Genomic DNA, 16,596 nt, shown 5'->3' with positions numbered 1-16,596 from the left:
AATTGCAACTTTGAGCGTAATTCACACACTTATATGAAATAGAGTTCAAAAATCTTTTTTTTTTCTATTTGAATTTACCATTTTCTCTATGTTTACCTACACTAAAAAATCTTTATATATTATTTCGCATGTACATATAGGACAGTAGTGCTAACTTAAATGACAGAACATTCTAAACTAAATCATATCATGGTACTCTCTTGACCGTAAGTAAGGAATATCTACCTACATGAAATTCAGAATAATATCTTCGTTTTTATTAATATTTCATTTTAGTCTTGCTCTATGAAGTAGCAGCTTTTATTTGAAAAATCTTGTTTTAATTTTTATTCCATCTATTATTCTTTTTTTTCAAAGGTACATATGTCGAATTAAAAAAAAATTTAAATTAACACATGAGTATATTTCCATCTGCAAATCGTCAACATTAAAAAACAAATACCTAATTACAGATAAACACCTATGACTACTATTCAAAGATAATCTAGCTCAAATATTAATCAAACATGATATAAATATAAGATTCGATTTAATCAGATGAAACTGAGATATGGAATCCAAGAAATACCTTCCAACAGTCTTGGCTTAAAGCTAAATTGCCGAGCTATCTAAAATACATTCACATCGTCAATAAAATAAATAGTCATTATCACCTACATTTTTATCCAGTCCGGATGAGAACGTTTATTGAGTCAATAAATTAGATTGCGAGGATTTAAAAAAGGACTTCTGTTTAATTAATGACTGAAATTGATCCTTTTAAGAGAATGAAGATCTCCGAAGTGTATCGAAGAGAATTTTCAGCTGTGATCTCGCCTTTCTAACTTTTGATGAATCTCTTGAGTTGCATTTATTGTTTGTTATTGTATTATTATTTTTTTCAATATAATGGTGTCGCTATTCTCCAACCTTTTGCTTGTGGACCAAATTTGTACACTAGCCTTTTTCCAGGAACAGCTTGGAGAATTTTGCTCTTGTAATAATATCTGGAAAAAAATTAATTTGAATCAATCATATATGGCGTCCAAAATCTATATACATATACAGGGTGTTAGCGAATCAGTGCGACAAGCTTCAGAGTGTGATTCTACATGAAAAAATAATTACAGGTTGCTATATAATTTTTGTTGTGTTTGTGTTTGTTTTGTTAATTTTATGTCTAATTATTTTATTGCTCGGAAACTGATTGAAATATCCAGATGAAATTTGATGGGTTTCAAGAGGTGGTTATTGCATATTTATTGACATGCAGTTGAGAGTTTTCTCTTCATCATTTTCGTGCACACGGGTAAGCTAAAAATCAGTTTCGAATTCTTCGTTCAATTTTTGAAAAAAAAAGTCTGATGCCTTTTTTCATTCCTTAAATGAATTTTCTATTATAGGATAATTCTTGATAATGTATCGAAGTTAATATACGAAAAGGAGGCATTAGAGTTTTTTTGTCGCAAATTGAAGTAGTAAAAATATTTTTTAGTTCGAAATATTTTAGTGGTGGACCATTTTTTTTTTAAGAAATAAATAGAAGAGAGGAAATAGAAAGAAATAAAGAGAAATAGCCAGTTTTTAAGAAAAACTTTAACACGAATACGAAGTATATGTATAACAAAAGTAATATATAAAACTGTAATTTTTCTCCCGCAATTTTCACTCCCTGAAGTTTGTCATACTAACACCCTGTATAAAATAAAGTTTGGTTAGTTGCACAATTTAGCTCAAGTACGGCTGGACCAATTTTTATGATCTTCGATTTGTTGGATTTGTGTCTATCCCGATTGCAGAATAACCTTAAATATACAAATCTGATAAATCCACGAAAAAATATTTAAATTAAAGGAATAGGAGCCTTCAGAGAAGGTAGAATATTTTCCAGAAATTCTGATAAATTCAAAAACGAAAGAATTTATCATCAATTTTTCATGTTTCTTTATATTTTTTATATATCATTATTTTTATATATTTTTATAGAACGACAACAATCTACTTACCGAAGAGCCCTGCTGAATTTCTCGTAGTTCATGTTGCCATTCTTTTTTCTTGCACCCCAAAGTTGAGCCACTTTCTCACTCTGCACGAATTTGAATGTGCCTTCCTCAAAATCTTCCCATTTGATGAGATCTGGGCAAGTTTTGGAGTTTTTGAGGAGGTTTATTATGAATTCCCACAATTTTTCAGATCTCTTCTCTGCAAAAGATACATATTTGAAATTATCCGATTTGAACGGTTATAGAAAAATTTACTATTTTTTTACCTAACAGAAATTTTTGCGAGTAATTTTGTTAATGAAAGATGTATGTCAAAATTTCGAAATATAGAGTTAAGTCACGATATAAGGTTGAGTGATGCTACATATGTTGCTGCTTGAAAAATTGATAAGAAGTTTTATATATTGATTGAAAAACTGTTTTTTTATGAAAACAATGCTGAGCAAGCAGAGCAATGGCTTGATAAACGTTTTTCAGACTCTGCTCCATCCAAAACAACAGTTAAAAGGTGCTCCAATGAAAGAAATTCGGCTCTAAAGCTACGTTTACGCTAGGCGCTATTTCCTCGCGAACTTATTTCGCGATATAATTCGTGAGGAAGTTTCACTAACGTAAACGCAGCTTGCAGTCCATTTCGAAAGCTAAGACGAATCTTTCTACAGGAAAGATATTCAAAAGTTAGAGGAGCATTGCAGTAGTAGTATCACTCTTGAAGATGACTATGTTAACGAATAAATTCGAGTTTTTAAGAAAAAATGGGTTTACACTGGTTAGGTCCGGGTGTTATTGAGTGAAGTGTTATTATAGCTGGGCCGCCGCCAGGACCGGCAAACCGAACATTTTGCCGGGGCGCCAAATTTTAGGGGCGCAGTCGGTTAATAAAACAAGACATATTATGTGACACTAAAATGTTTTCTTAGTCAAAATACCACTCTTTGTAGTAAAATATCAAATTACCAAGAGCCAATTTTTTTCAAATCAAATAGGCGCTTTCAACTATAGTTCTGAAAATTCAAATAGGTATTATAATGCATTTTTAAGAATAACTTCGTTTTTCTACTATATACTTATAGAGCGACATACTTTCAAACAATGCAGGACGTTCTTTTTAAGAAATCGACAAAACGTCCTTTTATAAATTTGACAAGGTGATTTAAAGTAAAAAAATACGATTTAAAATGAAATTGAAAAAATGCCTGAGGAGAATCACAGAGGCTCCTTCGAAGAAAATTCAGATGAAATAGGCGAGGCAAAGCATCGAAATTTTATTTTGCCGGGGCGCCAAAATGTCTGGCGGACGCCCTATATTATGAAACCCTATAGGCAGGTTTTATAAAAAAAATTATATTGAATCAAAATCTGAAGGTATGTTGTTCGATTCTTAGTTCTTATATTGAAGACTTGAGGAGGTAGTTTTTGATATTTTCGATAAAATAAACTCAGAAATCATTTGTCATAATGTTGAATATATTTGATGAATTGATTTCATATAGAGAAAATCCAAAATATCACAATTAATGAAAAAAATTATCTTCGAAAGAAAATAACTCAAGAATTATATTCTGGTCAGACTGATCATGATGATTCCTAGTCGCTTGTCTTTAAAAAGATGATGATTCAATTATATAAGTTTTCCATCCACAACCCATTCCTATTGCGTAATCTAGCGGTTATCACTGACAGGCGTTCAAAAGGTTTTGACGACGCGCTATCTATTCTATACAGGAAGTAAAACCAAATGTAAGAAATGGAAGAAGAATTAGTAAATTCTTTAAATGTGGCGAATGTAAAGATAACGCGGAAATGACTGATAATTTAACAGATACTGATATTTAATTGATCAGCCAGGTCGAAATAACCAAATCGGAAATGAATTGATTGAATTGCATTATTGTATTATTATTGTTCACGTTTGTTCAGATGAAATATTCATTCAGGGTATTGGAAGCGATATAAGTGGGCACCTAATGTATAAACATGACCTTCTTCTTAATCGTTAATTGTAAATAAGAAGTATTAAATCGTCTGGTCCACGAGGGCGTAGATCTTTTTTTTTTCTTGTGGGGGGGGTTAATCGAAAAAAAATTTTTGACTACATTGTTTACTTATATCTATAATGTGAGAAAAAGAGGTTCGATAAAGAAATTTGAACCAAATTACTCGAAATAATTTTTTTTATTACCAATTCGATCGTTCTTATCTTATACTGGGTGTCCCTGAATTGAAGTTACGAAAAAAAAAGAGAGAGTCCTTGGATAATTCAAGAAATAAAGTAAACATGAACCCGCAAACGCTTTGTTTTCGAGATACAGCGTGTTTCTTGTAGTCCTACTTTTTTGTCATGCTCAACCAGTTTATCGAATCTTTATTAATCTTTGCTACAGAGTTGGTAAATAAGTACCAAAACTTTTTTTTCTCGAAATCGATTGCAGATACGAAAAAACTACAACAAACCAAAAAATGTAGGTAGTACTGAACCAGAGTTTCTTTTTGAATTCTTCTGAAATACCAGTGGTTCACCAAAAAAAAAAAATTCATATGGAAAGATGAGGGCTGTCTTCCAGAAAGAATATCACCCTGTATATTTGTATTCAAAATTATCATATCACATGATGAAAACTTTAAATTGGATTATCTATGCCAAATTTAAGTTAATTACCCATAGTACCCCTCATTTCTACGCCCTTGGAATTTACTGTCGATTGCTTCATCAGAACCATAGAAAATTTAAATAGGATATCGAAAAAGTATACCTAAAATTTTAGAATATCGAAAAAAACAATTATTTTCATAACAATCGATCGATCTAGATTGAAATTCAGTCATATGTATTTATATTATGTAAAATAATCCCTCAAAATATTCATACCAAATATTTTGCACAAGGTATGAAGAAGGGTCAATCTGCATTCTTCAATTTTATTGAGAATCAGAATTTTTTTGAACAACTCGTATATAATCTAACGATTACTTTTCTCTTATATTAACATGTCGATTATTAATGACTTAAACTAGCTGATTGAATTAATTTTAAATTGGTGAAACACCGAAGCTATATTGTAGAAATGAATTGTGTTGTGGTTGTAAATACGGAGGTTGAAATAAAAAATAATCTCGTGGAAAAATTCTGAGCCTCTGCAAACTTGCTAGACATTCTGGAACCGTGTCATCATAGTTCAAGATCAGGGTGAAAAAATGCTAGTAAAATATTTGTATGCAAACACAGGAGTAAGCATCCTTGAAAGATATATATTTACACCAAGGTTAAGTTCACGCTAGCTCGAAATTCGAGGAACAAACATTCAAAATGCATATTAATAATATTTCATAGATAAAACGATAGATTCCTAGTAACCCAAATATGCGTGGAATACCAGGAAAAGGTATTTTGATCTGTGAGAGGAGTTATCCCTATTAAAATCAAGTCAGAAAATTTCAGCATTCATTTTTTGTTTTGAAATCTCACTTCTGAATTATTGGAATCAATTAATTCAATGTTAAAAGAAGGATGATCAATACTAAATAGCTATTAATTGTTCTATTAGTTTTCTGAAAATTGTCGTATGAGGTAAAACATATTTCAGTTATTCAGTCTGAAGAACTTATACAATGTATGTATAGGTATCTAGAAAAGTGAACTTACGTGTTTTTCTTCTTATTGTATTCACTGATCTTGGTCTTCCAGGCCTTCTTGCTTGACTTGCATCATTTTCTGTGAATTGTATAGAAAACTTACTGTAATATGTTCGAAGAAATTGGTTAATATAATTGTAAAAATAATTTTTCCGAAGATAGAAAACTTGTAACTTACATGAGTGAAATAAAAAAATCAGAAATAATCTTGAAAACAATAAATGTGACCGCTACAGTACAAAAAAAGTAATTCCTCATCTTTATAGTTGTTCGAAATATAAATTAAATAATAACAACACAAACCGTTGCAAACTTCAAATAATCAATGAAATGCATTTTCAAATCTATATCCGTCATAGATAAGCATTCACAGTTCAGACTATGAATACAAAAAGTATCTCGAATAATAAATGCTATGAAGGTTTATATGCCAATAAAAACTTTCAAGTGTTTAGATCACTTCATGGGAGATGAAATATCTATCAACAATATAAAAAAGTAATTACCTAATTTAACTGGATAAGATATGATGCAGTTGTTCTCATGATTCCAGTGATTTGTGCAAGTTTCAAATCTATTTCCTGCGAAAAACGGGTAAAAATAAACTTCCAAACTAAAATGAGTAACACAAAATATATCAAATCTGTTTTTGAATAACAAATACTTTTTCACTTGTTAAAATGAAACAAAGCCTTAGTGTTGACCCAAGCTGAACCTAATCTTTATAAGACTGGAAGTGCTGGTCAGCCAGGCCGTGTGCCATTTATCAAAACAGGTGATAGTCCGAGGGTTGGGTAGCACTTCTCATTTCAACGTTTCCAAGTATGTCTTGACCACTTTCGCAGCATGGGATCGAGCATTGTCATGGTGTAAAATCACTTTACGAGTATTATGACTTTCGTTGTATTGTGGCAGTTTGTCTTTCAATGCTCGGCTCAAACGCATTAGTTGACCTTGGAACCGTGAATATTCGGTTTGGTCGTCGACGTGGAAGCATGGCCGGGATATTCCCATGATTTTCTGCACTTGGGATTATCGTAATGACCCCTTTTTCTGTCTCCAGTCACAATGCAATGCAGAAATCCCTTCCGTCTTTGCCTTGCAAACAGCTGTTCACAAACAAACAAACGCCGTTCAACATCTCTCGGCTTCAACTCGTACAGCACCCAATTTCCTCGTTTCTGAATTATTCCCATTACTTTCATGACCCTTCAATCAATAATATGTTTCTTGTCACAAATCGATAGAAACCATGGTCGAATTGACCGAATTGCACTTCCAACGGCATGATCAGCTAACTTATTCTCCAGATCTAGCCCCAATGATTACTGACCTTTTGCAGAGCTCAAAAGAACATTCTAGGGAAAGAATTTTTGCTCTAGAAGAAGAGATTGCTGAAGTTAATGCCTATGTAGAAAATAAAGACAAATATTTCTTCAGAAAAGTAGATATTGAAAAGTTATACGAGCTTTGGAGTACATTTATCACACTTAAAGGCTGACGAATAATAATATGCCACATTCTATGCCTTCTATGTTAACCACCTACCTATTTGCTGTGTGAGATACATATTCTTCGCCCTATAAATAAGTTCTCCAACATCCTTCGATCCTGATAACTCCTTGCAGTGTTCCTCTGTGAGCTGTTGAAAGATGTATCCAGAAATACATCTGAACCTTTGCGATCTTTCTGGAGAATTCTCATAACATTCCAGGAGCAACTCCGATGTGATGAAATCTAGTACTTCATCGTTTGTCCAATCTTCCATAGGTTTTCCTTGCCATGTTCTTTGGATGGTGGTGTTGGTGTTGTCGATATAGTTTGGTTTTTCGCTAACTGGGTTGTCGTTTAAAAGATCTGAAATAATTTATCAATTCAAATCATGTCGGAACTAGTTCATAGAGAGCACTTCAAGGCAAACATTTTTCAGCACTCGTTGTTAATTCCCTTGAATTCAATTCTGTCCGTCCGGACAGTTATAAACAAGATTACTTCCTAACTGATTTTCAGGACAGGATCTATAATGATCCGGTTAAGTTAGAAAGTGCGACTGTTTCAAATTTTTTGCTATTTCTTGGTTTCTGTTCGAGGTCTTCTAAAAATTCTTAAACGTTTTTCCAGTTATTTTTATGGTTTATTTGATACTCATAACAGATCGTAGACATTAATTACCGTTTTAGAGATATAGAGGAGGCTGGGTGTTTTTTTTCAAATGAGACACCCTATATTTTTCAACGTAGTTTTTCAGCCACAGATTTGACGAAAAGCTTCTTTTTAACCGTTTTCTCAAAAATATCATCTGTTTCAAAGATATTGAGTTTTTCGACTTAATTTTTTTGATTTGACACTTTGTATATAAATATTTTTTCTAATTTTGACATATTAAGTGATACTTTTCAAAACTCGTCGACGTTTTGAAACGTTTTACTTTTCACAACTGGTTACGAAAAGTAAAATATTTCGCAACTGGTGATGAAGAGTAAATTTCGTCATTAATTGTGAAAAATACAGAACACTTAACTACTTGAATTATGTACTTGTTCACCTATATTTCATTAAATTTGATGTACTTCATATTATGAAAATCCATAAATTCATTAATTAAATAACTTCAACACTTTATATTATTATTTATAACTATTAATAACACCATTTGAGCAATTAGTGATATTGACCCCCCAGCTGACAACGTAGTTTTCTGTGTAGCATTAATTTGCGAATTGTCCATATGATGTGAGGTTATAAGAGAAAATTTTCTCTTATAACTCTTATGAGAGAAAATTTTCTCTTATCAAAATATCTTTTGAGAGAAAATTTTCTCTTATAACTCTTATAAGAGAAAATTCAACTTTCTTTAAGTTATAAGAGAAAACAGTTGAATTTATTTATTTTTTTGGTTTTCACGAAACTAATTCTCTCAAAAATCGAGCCCGAAAATGTGCCATTCATTTTTTTCTAGCTAAAAGGGCTTCTGAGATCCTCTCACTAGACAACGAATTTGGAACACCCTACATACTCTCTCAGAATCGCGCCTCCAGATCATAGATCGGCCTTTAAATTATGCAATAATTACGAAAGACAGCAACAAAATCCTGGTGACATCTCTAGAGTCGTCGCACCGGATACCGATACCGAAATTAGATACAGGCACAGATAAAGCTGTTAAAACCGAAACCGCAAGAAGTTCTTATTCGAAACGATTGTCTTTCTGATAGATAAAATAACCTTTCAATATACGGACCGACTAATGACGGAGTCGACAACGAAAATCGAACCTCGTATAGGGAAAAATCGGCGAACGCAGTTTATCAGCGATTTCCGATATTATTTATTATTGTTGAAAACCGCAACGCTTTTGAGCGCGCATGAGAACGATTTATAATATGGGAACATCGAGCGTTTCCCATGGGTGTCAATTGACAGATATTTCGCCTCGATCTTGACGTATGGTACGTAGGACGAAGAAATTCTGTGGTTTCCGGAATATGCTACCATATCAAAACGCTGCAAATTTCACATTATGGCTTATTACTTATGAGTTTCTTCTTTAACGCTCGATATCCCAACACCTTGAAAATCGACATAAAAATATAACAAATTTCAATGGCTATTTCTCTCGCTTTATTTCTACTAATCATAAACGATCAATTTTGAAATACAAATGGTTTCTAGGTGGAAAAACTGTATGGCAGCACCTGTCAGCAGTTTTTTCGAGTCTTTCCTCGGCAAAACTTGACAGATGTTGTCACCAAAAATTACATTACCTTTGAAAACAAGTAATTATGGTTTCATGCTCAAAATAATAAACATATAGAGAGGGAGCATATGTCATTTTCAGTAAGCAAGTTTTGTCCCCAACGTGAACTATCAAATTTGACATGAAGCGCGCGCGGAGATGAAAACATATCAGTAATACTATATTTAACTCAATTCGCGAGTTTCTCCACCAAAAAAGCACTTCCTATGTTCCATAGTACGAAAATTCCATATCCTTGTATCTTTTTGGATCCTAACATTTATTTGACTTTCTCAACAAATAATCATCAAAATTCTAAACAAATCACTTCGTTCTTCAAAAGGTATTATATGTATATGGTTCAGAGGGTTATCAAATCAGAAAAGATTATTTTTTTCTTTGTGAAAGCTACATAGCTAAATTTTTGTATAACTCATAATATAGTGGTACACAAACTTTCAATGATATCTGATGGATATAGATACCGAAATTTCAAGATTAAACAAAACTTTTTTCATCTCCGAATTATACTCACAAAATTCAACATGAACATTTGTTTTACTATTTTATACCCGATTTCCAAATTTCAGTTTGATCGGATCGAAATTTGTTAAATTATTGAGGAAACAAGTTTTCATAAGATCATAACTCCAGTAACCATTAAACGCATTTTGCCCATTAAATTATAAGTCTTTGGCACCCGTTGGAGAATTATTGTATACTCGCAAATTTATTATTGTGGGTCAAGTATCCATCAGTTTGCTTTTAAATAATCCGATCCCTTTTGACAAATTATGTAACATTTCCAAGAGAAATTTACATTAACAATGCAAAATTCAAGAGAGATCTTCCGATATTTTATCAATTGCAAAAATTACATAACACACTAAAGAAGCATTGCCAAAATGAGTCACTATTAACAAACTATCTGACAAATTCCGTACAAACTTAATTGTAAAAAATGTAACTTGACAAATAGCAAGAAGTCTTTTATCAATTATAAAAATTACAAAACACACTAAAGAAGCACTGACAAAAGGAGGCACTGTTAAAAAACTAAATGACAAATGACGCTTAAACTTAATTGTGAAAAATGTAACTGTAAGTGTACCTAATAACAAGAACGCTTGTAATTATCACTGGATACATTAAGCACGTCAAATTTGGTTTAGGACATGTTGTCATAACACAACCTTATTTTAATTCATTCTAGTGGTGATTCAGTATCAATGAACGAAACTTCGAAATATTATCGGATTTGGATGATAATTTGACAAGACAAAATGCAACATCCCATTTTCTAACGCCGTAATGGAATTATTGGGAGAAAATTTTGATCAATCTGGTCTCCAAAAAGTTTTTTCTTTACAACAAAACTAAAAAATTATAAAATTACAAAGGAAATCTAGAATATAACTAAACTGAAATGTACTAAAATTAGAAATTATTGTGAAAAAGGACAGAAATCAAATACTTACTCATATGTTCTACATGAGTTATCCAATCCGGTATTGTATCTGATCTTGACTTTGACATATAATTGTTACCTGCAATGTAAATTCTCAAATCAGTGAATAATTCATTAAAATTTCATGACTAATTTTACCCACATGTCTAATTAAATGACAGTATAGGCTATACAACAGACATTTATTAGTAATTTTTTTATTTATAAAACGCAATTAAAATAAAAGACCATATTGAATGCAATATCGAATCTATTCGAAAAAAAAAGAAGTTGATATTGTTCATTTTCTGAGAATCCAAGTATAGGTTGATCGAAAATTACTGAATGTATTAATATTTTTGAATAAACATAAGATATGTGTTCATTTTTTAAATTATTGAAAATAGATTCCAGTATGTATGTCTAAATATAATAAAAATTTCATATTTGATTTCAATTTGAAAATTAATGTTTAGAAAAAGAATTTATGTGAAAACTTCAATTAAATTGATAAGCATTATCAAAAAAAACATGAAATATTCAGAGTTTAAAGTAAGTTAAGTATTATTGCGTTCCCATTTTTTTCTGTATAAAATTAAATCAAAGCATTCATAGTAAAAATAATGTGAAATAAAGATAATTATAAAAATAGAACTTTCAGTAGAAAATTTTTGAAACTTACCTATATCACCAAGATAAGACCAATCACTATTCATATTCGCTTGAAAATCTTCATTATAGTAAAAATAATTATCGAAACACTGCAACAAAAAAAAAATAAATGAAAAGCACGAATAAAAAAAAACTCAAATTTTCTCACATTTGTATCCGCCTCGTAATAATTATTAGCGCCCATCAAAGAATACATTTTTTTATCGAAAAATATACGAAATGTGTCAGCACGAAATTTCACGTGTTCTTCTTTCCCTGGCCTGTCACTCTATGCATCGGCAAATACAAACAATTATTATATGTTCTTTCTTTTCAAAAAGTAATGATAACTCTTATCAATGACATCACGTCTAGATAGGTGTCATAAATGGGAATCTTCTTGGGAATAGACCTCAAAACCGTGATTCTCACTTATCTAGACTTTTTGGCGGATAGAGAGATAGATAATAGATCGGACCTATAGGAGTTATTATGAGAAAAAACACCCCTAGATGTTTGATTGCATTTTGAATCGGAGTTATTCTCTCTTTGTCTAATAGTAATTAGAAACCGCAAATAGATAATGTACATAGTTTGATTTACAATATTTTCCATTAACCACAATTCCACATTTCGATTTTAAATACACCAGGAAATTAATATCGAAACTTATCATTAAGAACTTTTGCTTTTCTATCGATAAATAACTAAGTTTCTAAATTGTTCATTCCATGTTTTGATACTTTCAATTCAATTTCAAACTATGGAATATTTCTTTTTTTCGAAGATTTCAAAGATAATTTAGCAGTTGCATATTCAAAACTTTTCATCAAATTTCATTGTAATTGATGAAAAAGTCGAAAAAGGAATAACTGGAAATCAGGAGTCATATTGCTTTATTCCATAGCCCTTTTACACTTAAAATTAGATGTGTACCTAATATATTGTGGTCACACATCGAGATACTGAAGCCGGCCAATTAGCTTGACTTCTAAATAAGAGACAGAAAGCTATTTATTACCTGTACTACATGTGAATATCTAGTTGATATTTTCATAAGTCATTTGATTATTTACAACATTTCAACAAAAAGGAATTGTAGCTAAAAGATTGAAATTTTCAATAACAAAAATTTTGCATATAATATAGATAACAATTCTCATCTCAAATTTCAAATCGGCCATTTATTGCATCTTTCACTACATTTTCAATTTGATCTAATCACAATTTTCATCCAACCATTCTGAAAACATTATCGAAATGTAACAATTTGTAGGGTTATTACGTTTATGAATTCAGAATTGTCTACGAACGTCTAACTTAATCGTTCTTGAAAGCGTTGTAACCCAAGAGTTATATGTACTTCACGTATCACGTATTTTTCTTCTAGAAGAGCGCACAAATTACGGATCCGTAATGTGTGTGTGTATGTACCCCTTTAGATGCTATGGGATTCCCCTACTCTTGAAAGGGTAAGGATTCATAGAAATTAATTCGGTTAAAGTATTTTATGGTTCCGAATGGTTTTATAGATATTAAATTTTTTAGACTTGAATAAGAGTAATTCTTCACTGTTTCTCAATAAATTCTATCAAAATATAATCAGTAATAATTCAATCATTTATTGAATTGAAAATTCAATTATTAACGAAATTTATTCGGAGGAGTATGGTGGATGCGCTTATTTAATGATATATAACTGTAGAAACACATAAAAGATTCAACGCTCAAAACATTCTTATTAATCATATTTGCCTGAATTCTCTAATTACAGAACGAAATTTGTGTATTGTTTCATTTTTGATTTAATTAACAAATATCGACAAAAACAATGTGGCATCCCTACTTAGTTCTTATTAACCTTATTCTGTTGTATTTAAAATCCGATAAGAAATTAAATTGGAAAACGCTACGTAATATAGGTTCTTAATTGTTCAAACGATTTCGTGAGTAATTCATGTATGTTTTTCTCAAAAAAAATTGTTACAATGAGTTTAGAGAGCGCAAAGAAAATAGCTAGTCGACAAGCAGTTGAGGATTATTTGGCAAATAATACAATAGTAGGCATTGGGAGTGGATCCACAATCGTTTATGCAGTTGAGAAGATATCAGAAATTGTTAAGAACCTAAACTGGAACATAAAATGCGTCCCAACCTCATTCCAGGCAAAACAACTAATCCATAAACACAATTTAGATCTCACCGATCTTGAAACAAATCCTGAGTTAGATATCTGTTTCGATGGTGCTGATGAAGTTGACGAAAATTTAAATCTAATCAAAGGAGGTGGAGGATGTTTACTACAAGAAAAAATTGTTGCAAGTTGTGCAAAGACATTAGTTATTGTAGCTGATTACTCAAAGGATTCAACTTACCTTGGAGAGAAATACAAAAAAGGGATTCCTTTAGAGGTTGTTCCAATGTGCTATTCTCCTATTCTGAAAAAAATTCAGAAACGGTTTGGAGGGACTGTGTCGCTCAGAATGGCTCAAGCTAAAGCTGGACCAGTAGTTACAGATAATGGTAACTTCATATTAGATTGGTTCGTTTTCGATAAAAAACTGGATTGGGAGAAGATAAATTTAGAAATCATACAAATGCCTGGAATTGTTGAGACCGGATTGTTTATCAATATGGCAGCAAAAGCCTATTTTGGATTAGTAGATGGTTCTGTAAAAACCAGAAAAAAACCTGAACTCACATTTAAGTGAAATCTGATTAATATTTCTGAACAATAAAAAATTTTTACTTTCAATGAAATTTTTCTATATTGAATTTTCATTTAATTGTTTTGAAGTTAACATAAAGAAAGAAATTGAACTGGACAGCTTATACAAACTGAATTTATTGAAAAATAACTCAGTTACAAAATAATACAGAATTGTACTTTAAACTGTTTATGTAGTACAAAAAATAGATTTTAATGAGAGCAGTGTAAAGTATATTTGCTATCAAAAACTCAAATATAAACTAGGACACATTTTCAGTGAATTACATTACTATCATTTAAAGTTAACACAATATACTCCTAAAAAGTGTACTGTATTACACTCAAGTTATGAAGTAGAACATCAACAGTTGTTTTACACTCAAAGAAATCAATAGGTTGCTGAGTGTGTCAATAAACATCTCATAAACTTAAAATATTCTGAGGTAGAAAAACAAAACATAAATGAAAACATCAAAAATTTCAATACAAACTGGTCTTCTTCATAACTCTCAGAAATTCTTCTTGACTTATTTCACCGTCACCATTCAAATCAGCTTCATCTAACATTTCTTGTAATTCTTCATCTGTCAGATTTTCTCCCAATTCTTTAGCCACACGTTTCAAATTTTTGAAAGTTATTTTGCCTGTGTCATCATCATCAAATAATCTAAATGCTTTCAATATTTCTTCTTTTGAATCTTTTTCTGACATCTTTACTGCCATAAGCTCAAGGAAATCATCAAAAGAAATTCTACCAGTGCAATCTTTATCAATCTCTGATATCATTTTTTTTATTTCTTCTTTCTTAGGCTCAAAACCTAAAGCCCTCATTGCAACTTTCAAGTCTTTACTATCTATTTTACCACAATTCTCATTATCAAAGAGATCAAAAGCTTCTTTTATATCATTTTTTTGTTCATCATTCAATTCAAATTTTAAAGCTCCTGTTTTCTTATAAGCACCACTACCTGGCTTCTTCTTGAAATTTGCTGATCCAGAAGACTGAAATGAACATAATGAAATTCTTCCTTATGAGAAATGAAATACTCAGCTTAACAGCTGTACTAACCATGATTTTTGTTTTACCACCCACTCAATAGTTCGAAGTAATTAAAATTGAATATTTGTTACCAATCTGAATGATAATTTACTCAATAATTATTGATAATTTTTAATTGGTTTCCATGGTTTCTGTACCTTATTTCGATTGATCAAATTTAAATCAATCAAAACAAACCTGACGTCAATAGAGAGTTATTGCAACGCACAAATAAGCGATCTTTTATTAAAGGATCCTGTAATAAAGGATCCTCTATCGTGGACGTTAAAAGTGAACTATTGCAAGGTGCTTTTAACGAAAGTCAGTAAAGTGACAGATCTTTAAATTTGACATATTTATATTTTGTCACCTTTATTTTGTATTCTGATAAATAAAATAATTCATTTGGTAAAAGTTCAAAATCGAAAATGAAAGAACAAATAGCGTTAGCAATTTCAGCTGGGACCATTATTGAGGAATTGATTTTTCATAATAGATACAGTTGGTGTAGAAAATATATCAAAACCAATTCAAACAAATCGACTAGTTGACTTGGAAAATTTTTACTACAAGTATCGCAATCATTATCGAAGTTTATTTTTATAACTGCAATCTTCATTGTGGAAAATCATGGACACTTCTAAGATAATTTGAATGCACATAAGTGGCTTTATAGAAATAGTTATCAGCTATATGTACAGGTAAGCTATTAGCTGAATTAAACTTAAATTATTATATATTATATTACCTTAATTCGTTTTTAGTCTACCAATTCGTAATATGGGAGGAGCTGTACCAAACTACTGGGGTTTTATCGATGGAACTATTAGAGAAATTTGTTGACGAAGGATCATCAAGTTTGAATGGAAGTCAATCAAGTATTTCTTTTTATGTGAAACCACCAGTATTGGAAGATTATTTTGTTTAACAGAATTATGTTATGTATTTTTGTACTTTTTCCTACAATAATTTTGAAAAAAGTGTACGTAACGTATAATTTAATAATAACATTACTGATAATTAATTTGGTTTTGCATTGTGATTTGCTTTTTTTATGCTATGTTGATTCAATATATAAAAAAGTACTTAGGTAACAAGTTTATTATTTTTCTTTCAAAACAATCCCATTGGTGTGTCCATATTACAGAATGAATTATTTATATTCAATATAAAAAAAATAATATTCAGTATGCAGTAGCATTCTTTAACCATAGTAGAAAGAATTCCTTATACTATGCTTTAACAATACTACATTACACATATAGGAAAATTCTTATTTCTAATAAAATTCAGGATTTATCAGTATTATTTTTAATTCTTTTAATATGTAGGTTCAAATTAAATATGTTTCGTTGGGAATCGTATAAGTTCTTGAAAAATTCGTTATTGAGAGCACAT

At 30.8% G+C, this 16,596-nt stretch overlaps 3 protein-coding genes across 3 annotated transcripts; 1 reads left to right on the top strand and 2 right to left on the bottom strand.

Annotated features, from left to right (window-relative positions):
* Positions 1-382: 382 nt before the first annotated feature.
* Positions 383-11,920, bottom strand: LOC123684633 (ETS-related transcription factor Elf-5-like). The gene is made up of 8 exons (XM_045623953.1): positions 11,619-11,920; positions 11,481-11,559; positions 10,830-10,898; positions 7,164-7,472; positions 6,122-6,196; positions 5,626-5,694; positions 1,986-2,181; positions 383-986 (listed from the first exon to the last, which is right to left on the bottom strand). The coding sequence occupies exons 1-8, from the start codon at positions 11,664-11,666 to the stop codon at positions 881-883; spliced, it is 951 nt and encodes a 316-aa protein (XP_045479909.1). The 5' UTR covers positions 11,667-11,920; the 3' UTR covers positions 383-880.
* A 1,373-nt stretch (positions 11,921-13,293) lies between these two features.
* On the top strand, positions 13,294-14,204 carry LOC123683783 (ribose-5-phosphate isomerase). The gene has a single exon (XM_045622674.1). The coding sequence runs from the start codon at positions 13,411-13,413 to the stop codon at positions 14,158-14,160; it is 750 nt and encodes a 249-aa protein (XP_045478630.1). The 5' UTR covers positions 13,294-13,410; the 3' UTR covers positions 14,161-14,204.
* A 71-nt stretch (positions 14,205-14,275) lies between these two features.
* Positions 14,276-15,403, bottom strand: LOC123683784 (caltractin-like). Its single transcript, XM_045622675.1, has 2 exons — positions 15,229-15,403; positions 14,276-15,161 (listed from the first exon to the last, which is right to left on the bottom strand). Exons 1-2 carry the CDS (start codon positions 15,229-15,231, stop codon positions 14,640-14,642), a joined length of 525 nt encoding a protein of 174 aa, XP_045478631.1. The 5' UTR covers positions 15,232-15,403; the 3' UTR covers positions 14,276-14,639.
* Positions 15,404-16,596: the final 1,193 nt, after the last annotated feature.

The sequence above is a fragment of the Harmonia axyridis genome, chromosome 7 (genome assembly GCF_914767665.1).
Source record: "Harmonia axyridis chromosome 7, icHarAxyr1.1, whole genome shotgun sequence".
Lineage (NCBI taxonomy): Eukaryota > Metazoa > Arthropoda > Insecta > Coleoptera > Coccinellidae > Harmonia > Harmonia axyridis.
The sequence above is the reverse complement of the archived record's forward strand: the minus strand, read 5'-3'. Positions and strand labels throughout refer to the sequence as shown.

Excerpts from the sequence above, each read along its gene's own strand:
- LOC123684633 (XM_045623953.1), bottom strand. The coding sequence starts at position 11,666 with ATGTATTCTTTGATGGGCGCTAATAATTATTACGAGGCGGATACAAAT. Across the intron at positions 11,560-11,618 it reads ATTACGAGGCGGATACAAAT|TGTTTCGATAATTATTTTTA; the intron begins GTGAGAAAATTT and ends TTTTTGTTGCAG. Across the intron at positions 10,899-11,480 it reads GTCTTATCTTGGTGATATAG|GTAACAATTATATGTCAAAG; the intron begins GTAAGTTTCAAA and ends TTTACATTGCAG.
- LOC123683783 (XM_045622674.1), top strand. The coding sequence starts at position 13,411 with ATGTTTTTCTCAAAAAAAATTGTTACAATGAGTTTAGAGAGCGCAAAG.